Below are 10,910 nucleotides of genomic sequence, written 5' to 3'. Positions count from 1 at the left end.
ATACATTTCTGTGTGTTATCGGTAGTGATACCTACTGCCTCTACTGACTGTGTAATTTGATAACAACTTTGGAATGTTCATTTGTCTTACTTCATATATGAAAGCGTACTGTAACATTTAGCCACAGACAAGACTTCTTAGGAGACTACTATATGTATCTACTTGTGGTCAATATCTTAGGTTAGGGCTACCCAACGTTTTCAGCTGGTGGGCCCCTTCTTCAGTCGAAAATCCATGGTGGACCCCTAGTCTGTTCCTAATGAACCAATGAGACACCAAGTGCAATCCAGTGACCACAGATTTGTCCACTTATGTGATGACATTATTATTTCAAATGGCCCCTTTCTCATTACTTCAACTTGACTACATGTAAAGTGAGGATCTCAGTGCAGTGCAAATCTGTGTAAAAATATTCCAGTGTTTTCTATAGAAAATTTGCTTTCTAATATTACCATTTGCCCCTTGACCCTTTTGTTTATAACGGAGAGAACTAATACTGTCAAAGATTACAGGAGTTATGTAACATCTTGTCAAGAAAAATACAAAGAAAAAATTTCTTTACTGGACAAAAGATGAATGAATGCTAATAAGCACTACACACAAGATTACTATAAATCAACTTTATGAAAAAGCGGTTCACTCCTTGGGAGACGCTGAGAAAGGAAAAGAGGCTGGCTGTCATTGTGGAGTAGTTGCTTACCAAACAGAAGTTAGGGTGGCAGACACTATGATTAATGAAGAAACACACTTCCAAAAAACAGATTAAGACCATTTTGTGATAATGGGTTGATTATGCATTTGAAATGAATGAGCATCACTAATTTCTTAAAAACAAATAAATTTATTTTAAATATAATCTGAAAATAGAACATCTGTCATTTACAATACATGATCCACTTTAAATGAATTTCAAAAATTGCACATTAAATACCACAGCAACACACTGTGAATAATGTAATATGAACATATTTACAAAATGTCACCATTCCAGATCAGGTACAGGAATTTTTGGGCCATCATTTTCGTAATCACTACCAAACAGAACATCTGGTACATCTGAAAAACAAAAGGATGTCTTTAAGTGCAGTACAGTGTGGTAGTACAAAGACAGCAAACTGTTGCAAAGAAGCACCAATAATTTACTCAAAAAGATTATTTCTCATACATTTTAGGAATCAGATGTTCCACTGCAACTCAAAATACCATAATTTTGATGATTTCTTGCAGCAATTATTAATTTTTATGCTTACAATGCAAGACTAGTTTATGTTTTTCTAATGCATGTGAGCGTGAAGTGTAAATTTCTCAGACAGGGTGTATACACAGAAAGAAAAAATAATTTCCAGAATTTTTCCTGGATCTCCCAGTTAAAAACATACTTTTTCCCATGTGAAAATACACTTTTCAACTGTGTACTCTCTCTTGAAGCTGTAAAAACATAAATACTTTGAATGGTAAAGGTTTTATACACCAGTGATAACTTTCCGGCACTTTGAAAGCGAAACTCAGCAAAGAGAGGGAGTGAGAGGGGAGGGGGGGGGGGGGGGGGGAGGAAGCGTTTCGGAAAGATCTATGACGTGCAGCAACAGGTACACTATTTGAGCGTACAAGTTGGTTGGGGGGGGGGGGGGGGGGGGATTAGAGCGGCGAGTTTTCTGCCACAGAGCATGTGGCTGGTGGTATAAGTAAGATGCTGATTAAGCACGAACGGGCCTATGGCATATCTGAAAAAGAATTGTTGGCAGTGGAGTAGGAGTTCATGAAGTTCCGGACATACTTGGAAGGGCATGAGACCATTGTAATGACAGACCACAAGGCCCTTAGTTATTTGCAGGATTGTAGCCTGTTGAATAAGAGGCTCACTAGGCGGGCAATGTTCTTACAAAGACTCCAGTACCAGATAGAGTATGCTAGGGGCACTGAAAACGTGCTGGTGGATGCTTTCTCATGCTTGCCAACTGGAAGTGAGGGGAACAGTGAAGAGGAGGAAGAGATAACGGAATTTAAGATGATGTATATGGGGGGTGTGGAAGGAGAAAAACAGATTAGGAGCACTTGCAAGGACATGAGACGAATACAGATCCAATTTTGAAGCTAGTTAAGAGTAGACTGGGTACAAAGGGACATGAGAAGTTGGAGAGATTTTACAAGATTTTAAAGGGGTGTTGTACCGCAGAAAGAAAGCAAATAGTAGTAGTGACTGTGGTGGCCTCAGGAACATGTACTGTCACTAATTAATTATGTGCATCTGAGCCATGGGCACTATGGGGCACAAAAATGGATAGGCGTACTGCAAGACTATGTGGTGTTTAATAACATGGACTGTAAAGTGAGAAAGCAACTAGGTGCTTGTGACAGGTGCCAGAAAGTAAAATTAACACAGCACCATTACCAGTCAAGGGGAGATGCAAAACATCTTGGCCAAAAATGCTAAAGAGCACGTAGCAATTGATGGGTTTGATCTGTTACGAACTAGTAGGGGGTGGGCAAAAGTGCATTCTGCTGACAGTTTATGTATTCTTCAAACACATAAAGATGTATGGGATGAACAAGGACACTAGTGGGACTATGATTAAAATAACTGGAGTCCTACTACAATGAAATTGGTAAGCCAAAAGCAGTGCTCTCTGACAATGGGTCCCAATTCACCTTCAAGGCATGGAAGAACTTCATGCACCAGAGAGGTGTGAAACATAAGTTTACCACCCAGCAGGAAATCTAGCTGAGAAGTACCGTGTATACGCGAGCTTGGACGATTGTGCAGGACACACTAAAGCCACAGGCATACCATCTGAGCAGAACTGTGGCTAAGTTTGAGGACATCATGAACAGTGTGAAAAACAGTGCCACTGGGTTCACATCTCATGAAGTAATGTGGAATAAAAAGGCAGCCAGCCCTATAGCTGAGGCAGTGAACTTTCCACCAGGCACACCCATTTCTGAACAAGAGACAGGAGCTAATTACTGGACAAATGACAAAAGGGGCTTACAGAGGAAACATAGGCATAATTTAAGATACAAGCCTACAAAGTACAAGGTGGGTGACTTACTATTAGTAGAGACAAAGAAACGGCCAATGGATTTAGATGGAGAGACCAAACAGCTTTCTGAATCACACCATGGCCCATTTGTTGTGGTAAGCTGCCCCACCCAAGCGCTTACAGGTTGGAGTATCCTAAGTCACATAACCCATTAGGACCCAGGAATGTAACTGAGCTGTGACTGTACGAACAGCCACTGTGATGGGGTTGAATCTTTTTCTTTTCTTTTTTTTTTATATAGTAAGAATAGGTGTTTACTTAATGGTGCTTATATGTTGAGGATAATTTATCATGTGTATGTTAGCTAAGGTTTTTTTCAAGGGACTCCATGCTGAATACAGTTTACATACGTGTTTAATTTTAAGAATTTTCTGGATGGCCTAGTGTTTTTCATGTTTCTCTTGGCAAAAGTATAGCGGTACTTGAAGTTGTGGAACAGCTGCTTGACACAGCTAATTCTCTCATAACGACTAGTCATACAAGCAACAACAGATGTAGTCACTGTACAGCACTTATATGTACATGATAGGATGTGAATGTGAGAGAGGGACATTGAGTGGCATTTTTCTTACTGTTTATAATCATATGAATATCGATTCAATTTTTAATGAGTGGTTATTGTGATTTGGGCACACAATAAATTTTTTTTTTTGTTTATGGGGGTGGAGATAGTTCAGCATGGGACTGACTGATGAGAATATGGAACTGAATGGTATATATAATTTGTTTTTATTTTTGTTTATATGTTTATGATTACTTATTTCAGGGGAAAATAGGCTGATTTGTGGATTATGTTGTGCCATGGGATATTTTATATATTTGATTTTATTCAGTTTGCAGTGCTGTAATTGTCATTGGTCAATGAGCAGCAGTTAGATTATTGTTTGGCTTAAAACTAGAGACAGGGTTGTTGCTGGAACCTACCAGGGAATCCATCATATAATCAATTTTTGAGTACTATTCTGGTCACATATTTTCTTAGTTTCACTTTGGTTAGAGAAACCTTGTCTCAATGTCGTACAGTTGCAACGATTTGGGCCGTTCCTGTTCTTTAATGGAACAAATTGTTGCGATCAAAGAAAAGTCTGTAGAGAGCGCATGTTTTTCTTGGTAACACTACCATCTGCATGTTTGTGTCAGGTTTCGCCCTGAAATTTGGCTTTAACTTTGTCAAGCCTGGATAGCAGAGGGGGAGGGTTTGCATCCGACCGGTTTCTGGTACCCACACACCTTCGCTGATAAGAAATTGATCAACTGAGTTTTGTTTGTTCGTAGTAGCACCGGGTTAGCTGACTGGCAGGAAAACTTGAGAAACAGCTCCTGAGGCTTGAGCTGCAGCACTGATGCAGGTCAGAGGCACACCACAGAAGACAACAAAAGGTGTAGTACTTGCTGTATGTGCTGCATAATTTCTACTAAGAAATATAGTGCATCAGGGGAAAAAAACAATATTTAGATGATTTTAAGAAAAATTGCTGATCCACCTTCGATATGTTAATGTTTCGTTACTTACAACCTTTGGCCAGTCATATCAGCATCATGGAAATACTGATGGATAAATGTATTTAGTGAAGTTTAGTCAAGTCATGGTAGGAAGTGCTACCGCATAAGATTATATAGGGACTTTTTCATTTCGATTTTTCTGCTATCATATGTAGAGTTTATCTTTGTATATTATTTGGTTTCTGAGGGCGCAGATTGGGTTTCGTGCTACTTGCAATGCCATGAACTGCATTTATGGAGTAGCAAGTGGGAGTAATTGTGAGCATACAAGCTGCGGCGGGAGATTAGGGTGGCAGTTTTCCACCGCAGAGCACATGGCTGGCGGTTGCTATGGGGCTGCAGCAAGCGGCTAGCGATAACACGGCCTTGGAAAAACCTGTGCAGAAGCTTGGTAGGGGAGCATATGACCATGTTTGCGTGCTTTGAGGTATTTATGTCAGAGAAAAATTGTTAAAAACAGAACTAAGAGTGACACGGAGATGCGAGTTGGCACTCATGGGCAGAAAAATATGTAAAGCTAAATTATCTAGACGCGCCACAAAAGTATATAATAGTTAAAAGTTATTGTAATCTTAAAAATCGTAAATTTATGAAAGTTCAAAAGCTAATATTTTGGCAATGCTTTGGCTTACTAATATGAATAAACTATTTACGTATGTGGCTAGTAGAGCTGCATTGAGCAATCACAGCCAATTTAGACAGAGTATGTACCATTTTTAATGAGAGATCGTAATATGGGATTTGACTGAGAGAAACTGTGTTTTTGGTAATAAAGAAACTGAAAGAAATGAAACTAGCGGCAGCATTCTAAAGTTTAAAGAGGCAGATGAGTAATTAAGTCTGTATTTTTAGTTGTTTATTTATGTCTAGTACTAAAAATCCGAGAAAAGCAAAATCATGCCACAAGAACGTTATTTGTGAAAACAGTGGCAGATCAAAAAACTGGACTTTAAGTTGTTATTGCCTGGAATATTTACATATTTCTGTGGTTACTTTTAGAATATTCCTAATTTTTTTTTTTGCCAAACATTGTTTTGAGTTCAGCAGCCTTTTCGAGGGTGTATAGGCCGGCCATCTTTTGGGGAGTTGAGCAGGAGTTTGAGCAGTGCTAATAGCCGGATTACATCCGCCCATCTGGGGGGAGAGTATTGGTTTGGTAGCCACAATCGGAGACAGGTATGTATGTAGTAACGTTCAAAAATAACCAAGTTGAGCGCAATATAGTGGTTTACGACAGCAGACAACAGTGTATTTTGTGAACTGTGTTGTAGCATCAGTTATTAACGGCTGCGCTTACGTAAAAGCCCCCTCACAGACTGCATTTTACTGTTTAGCCAGGGGAAATAAATACAGTAGAAGAAGAATGGGTAGCTTTGAGAGATGAAATAATGAAGGCAGCAGAGGCTCAAGTAGGAAAGAAGACGAGGGATAGTAGAAATCCTTGGGTAGCATGAGAGATATTGAATTTAATTGATGAAAGGAGAAAATATAAAACTGCAGTAAACGAAGCAGGCAAAAAAATTTTTTTTTTTTTTTTTTTTTTTTTGTGGTTTTAGGGCGCAAAACTTCTATGGTCATTAGCGCCCAGCCCGTGACGTAGAAAACAGGAAAAAAACGAAATTTAAAATCAGCAGCAATGGGAACAAAGTCATAAAATTTGAGAAACTAAAGGCAGAAGGAATGCTTAAAAATCCACTATAGAAAGGGGGTGGTTGTCCCCCAAAAAAAAGGCTTCAAATGACTGACGTCATTTCACTGTCACTAATAAACTGTAGAACGCGGTCAGCTGAGCGCGTGTCATCTGCTAAAATCGACGATAGATCAGGCGATAGCTGTAGACGGGAGCGTAACGGGTTAAAATAGGGGCATTCAATTAAAAGGTGTCTGACCGTCCACGGCTGAGAGCAGTGGGGACAGAATGGGGGAGGATCACTGCTTAAAAGATGTCGATGACTAAAAAGACAGTGCCCTATCCGGAGTCTAGCTAAAATTACCTCCTCCCGACGACGCGTTCGGGAGGAAGAGGTCCATGCGCAAGGAAGGGCTTTCACTTCCCGCAATTTATTTTGGGGAAGTGTTGACCAATGCGCATGCCATAAATGAGCAACTTGGCGACATAAACCGCTCCGTAGATCGGTAAACGGAAGAGACTGAATAGCTGGCCGAGGAAGAGAGAGTGCAGCCTTGGACGCTATATCGGCCGCCTCATTTCCACAGATACCAGCGTGTCCCGGGAGCCAGAGGAACGCCACTGAGACGCCCCCCAGGTGGAGCAAGCGCAGACAGTCCTGAATCCGGTGGACCAGAGGGTGCACAGGGTAAAGAGCTTGGAGACTTAGGAGAGAGCTGAGAGAATCTGAGCAGATTACGTACTGTATCCGCTGATGGCGGCGGATGTAGTGGACAGCCTGGAGAATAGCGTAAAGCTCCGCAGTATAAACCGAGCACTGGTCGGGAAGCCGAAAGTGATTTGGGGTGTCGCCAACAATAAGGCACTCCCAACACCTAACGATGTTTTCGAGCCATCGGTGTAAATAAATGTGGCTTCCGTCATTTGTGCACATAGAGCAGCAAATGCCCGACGGTAAACAAGTGGAGGGGTACCATCCTTGGGAAATTGACATAGGTCTCTGAGCAAGTCGATCCGGGGACGGAGCCAAGGCGGTGCTGTACCCCAAGTTGTCAAGAAGGTTTTAGGAAAGCGGAAGGAAAGAGAATGAAGCAGCTGACGGAAGCGGACTCCCGGGGGTAGTAGGGAGGAGGAGCGGCCTGCATACCCGACATCAAAGGAGGCGTCGAAAAAAAGGTCATGGGCTGGATTAGCAGGCATGGAAGACAGATGGCTAGCATAACGACTCAGAAGGACTGCCCGCCGATTGGATAGCGGAGGTTCAGCAGTCTCAGCATAAAGGCTTTCTACAGGGCTGGTGTAAAAAGCTCCAGACACTAAACGTAATCCACGGTGGTGGATAGAGTCGAGACGCCGAAGAATAGACGGCCGAGCAGAGGAGTAGACTATGCTTCCATAATCCAATTTCGAGCGCACTAAGGCGCGATAGAGGCGGAGAAGGACCACTCGGTCCGCTCCCCAAGAGGTGCCATTCAGGACACGGAGGGTGTTAAGGGAACGCAGACAGCGAGCCGAAAGATAGGAAACGTGGGAGGACCAGCACAGTTTTCTGTCAAACATAAGACCCAAGAATTTAGCGACGTCGGAAAACGGAAGGTTGACAGGACCTAGATGTAAGGAGGGCGGAAGAAACTCCTTACGTCGCCAAAAATTAACACAAACGGTCTTACTGGGTGAGAAACGGAAGCCGGTTTTGATGCTCCACGAGTGGAGGCGATCGAGACATCCTTGAAGACGTCTTTCAAGAAGGCTGGTCCGTTGAGAGCTGTAGTAGATCGCAAAATCGTCCACAAAGAGGGAGCCCGAGACATCAGGAAGGAGACAATCCATAATTGGATTAATGGCGATGGCAAACAGTACAACACTCAGCACGGAGCCCTGGGGTACCCCGTTTTCTTGGGAGAAAGTACGGGAGAGAGTAGTGTTCACCCGCACCCTAAATGTGCGCTCTGCCATAAATTCGCGAAGAAAAAGGGGCAGCCGGCCTCGAAAGCCCCAAGAGAACAGTGTGCGGAGGATGCCTGTCCTCCAACAGGTATCGTATGCTCTCTCCAGATCAAAAAATATTGCTACCGTTTGGCGTTTCCGGAGGAAATTGTTCATGATATAAGTGGAGAGAGCAACAAGATGGTCAACGGCAGAACAATGTTGTCGGAATCCGCATTGGGCTGGTGTTAAAAGACTGCGGGATTCCAGCCACCAAGCTAAACGGTAATTCACCATACGCTCCAAAACCTTACAGACACTACTCGTGAGAGAAATTGGGCGATAGCTAGAGGGGAGATGTTTGTCCTTTCCAGGTTTCGGAACGGGGACGACAATAGCTTCCCGCCATCGCCTGGGAAAGGTACTGTCGGTCCAAATTCGATTATAAAGGCGAAGGAGGTAACGCAGGCTATGGGTTGATAAATGCAGCAACATTTGGACATGGATACCATCCGGTCCTGGGGCGGAGGAGCGAGAAGAAGAGAGTGCATGTTGGAGTTCGCGCATGGAGAAAACAGTATTGTAGCTTTCGCGATTTTGAGAGGAGAAAGCAAGATGTCGCACTTCCGCTGCACGTTTCTTCGGGAGAAACACTGGCGGGTAATTTGAAGAGCTCGAAATCTCAGCAAAGTGCTGACCCAATGAGTTAGAAATTGCGACGGGGTCCACTAAGGTATCATGCGCGACAGTGAGCCCAGAGACCGGGGAGAAACTAGGCGCGCCTGAGAACCGTCGAAGCCGACTCCAAACTTCCGAGGAGGGAGTGAAGGTGTTAAATGAGCTAATAAAGAATTGCCAGCTTGCCTTCTTGCTATCGCGGATGACGCGACGGCATCGCGCACGGAGCTGCTTATATCGGATACAGTTGGCCAAAGTTGGATGGTGACGGAAAATGCTAAGAGCACGTCGCCGCTCACGTATTGCGTCACGGCATGCCTCGTTCCACCAAGGAACTGGGGGGGCGCCGGGGCAATTCGGAGGTGCGTGGTATTGAACGTTCCGCAGCTGTGAGAATAACGTCGGTAAAATGTGTGACCTCATCGTCGACGCTGGGAAAGCGACGGTCATCGAATGTCGCTAGAGACGAAAAAAGTGTCCAATCGGCTTGGGCAAACTTCCAGCGTCGCGAGCGCATATATGGCAGTTGAGGCTGCAGTCGAAGAACACATGGAAAGTGGTCACTCGAGTGTGTATCATCAAGGGCGAACCATTCGAAGCGCCGAGCTAGCGGAACAGTACCGACCGCAAGGTCCAAATGAGATAAATTTGCTGTGGAGGCAGACAAAAATGTGGGGACCCCAGTGTTGAGGCAGACTAGATCCGCTTGGTGGAAGACGTCTAGCAATAGTGAGCCACGTGGACAAGGATGTGGAGATCCCCAAAGCGGGTGGTGGGCATTGAAGTCCCCAACCAGCAAATAGGGGGGTGGAAGCTGATCAAGAAGATGAAGGAGATCAGCTCGTGCCAGTGGTGTAGACGATGGAATGTATACCGTACATAGAGAGAACGTGTATCCAGAAAGGGAAAGACGGACGGCGACAGCTTGGAAGGAACTGTTTAAGGGGATTGGGTGATAATGGAGAGTATCATGGAGCAGGATCATGAGTCCTCCATGGGCTGGAGTGCCTTCAACAGAGGGGAGGTCATATCGGACGGACTGAAAATGAGGGAGAACAAAGCGGTCATGGGGACGCAGCTTTGTTTCCTGAAGACAGAAGATGACCGGCGAGTAGGATCGTAAGAGGATCGACAATTCATCCCGATTGGCGCGAATGCCACGGATATTCCAGTGGATAATGGACATAGGGTGAACAGAAAATGGAGAAACGTGACCAAGGGTGCTGTCAACTCATCAAAATTGAGATTGGCAGGAAGTGCATAAGGTTAGGCAAAGATGGCTAGAGGACAAATGTAAGGATGTAGAGGCATATATCACTAGGGGTAGATACTGCCTACAGGAGAATTAAAGAGCTCTTTGGAGAAAAGAGAACCACTTGTATGAATATCAAGAGCTCAGAGGGAAACCCAGTTCTAATCAAAGAAGGGAAAGCAGAAAGGTGGAAGGAGTATATAGAGGGTCTATACAAGGGCGATGTACTTGAGGACAATATTATGGAAATGGAAGAGGATGTAGATGATGAAATGGGAGATATGATACTGCGTGAAGAGTTTGACAGACCTAAGCCGAAACAAGGCCCTGGCAGTAGACAACATTCCATTAGAACTACTGATAGCCCTGGGAGAGCCAGCACTGACAAAACTCTACCATCTGGTGAGCAAGATGTATGAGACAGGTGAAATACCCACAGACTTCAAGAAGGATGTAATAATTACAGTCCCAAAGAAAGCAAGTGTTGACAGGTGTGAAAATTACCAAACTAATAGTTTAATAAGTCACGGCTGCAAAATAACAACACAAATTCTTTACAGACAAATGGAAAAACTGGTAGAAGCTGACCTTAGGGAAGATCAGTTTGGATTCCGTTGAAATGGTGGAATCCATGAGGCAATACTGACCCTATGGCTTATCTTAGGAAATAGATTAAGGAAAGGCAAACCTACGTTTCTAGCATTTGTAGACTTAGAGGAAGCTTTTGACGATGTTGACTGAAATATTCTCTTTCAAATTCTGAATGGGGCAGGGGTCAAATACAGAAAACAAAAGCTATTTACAATTTGTACAGAAAATAGATGGCAGTTGTAAGAACAGAGGGGCATGAAAGGGAAGCAGTGGTTGGAGAGGGAGTGAG

The 10,910-nt window shown here is 43.6% G+C and overlaps 1 protein-coding gene across 1 annotated transcript in view; it reads right to left on the bottom strand.

Annotated features, from left to right (window-relative positions):
* Positions 1 to 875: 875 nt before the first annotated feature.
* The window catches only part of LOC124777400, a 30,787-nt gene continuing 20,752 nt past the window's right edge, over positions 876 to 10,910 (bottom strand). Inside the window, exon 4 of the mRNA XM_047252794.1 lies at positions 876 to 1,056. Within this exon, the coding sequence (XP_047108750.1) occupies positions 980 to 1,056 (77 nt within the window). The 3' untranslated portion in view covers positions 876 to 979. The remainder of the gene's footprint in view (positions 1,057 to 10,910) is intronic.

The sequence above is a fragment of the Schistocerca piceifrons genome, chromosome 2 (genome assembly GCF_021461385.2).
Source record: "Schistocerca piceifrons isolate TAMUIC-IGC-003096 chromosome 2, iqSchPice1.1, whole genome shotgun sequence".
Lineage (NCBI taxonomy): Eukaryota > Metazoa > Arthropoda > Insecta > Orthoptera > Acrididae > Schistocerca > Schistocerca piceifrons.
Note: the sequence above shows the minus strand (reverse complement) of the source record. Positions and strands in the feature narration are given on the sequence as shown.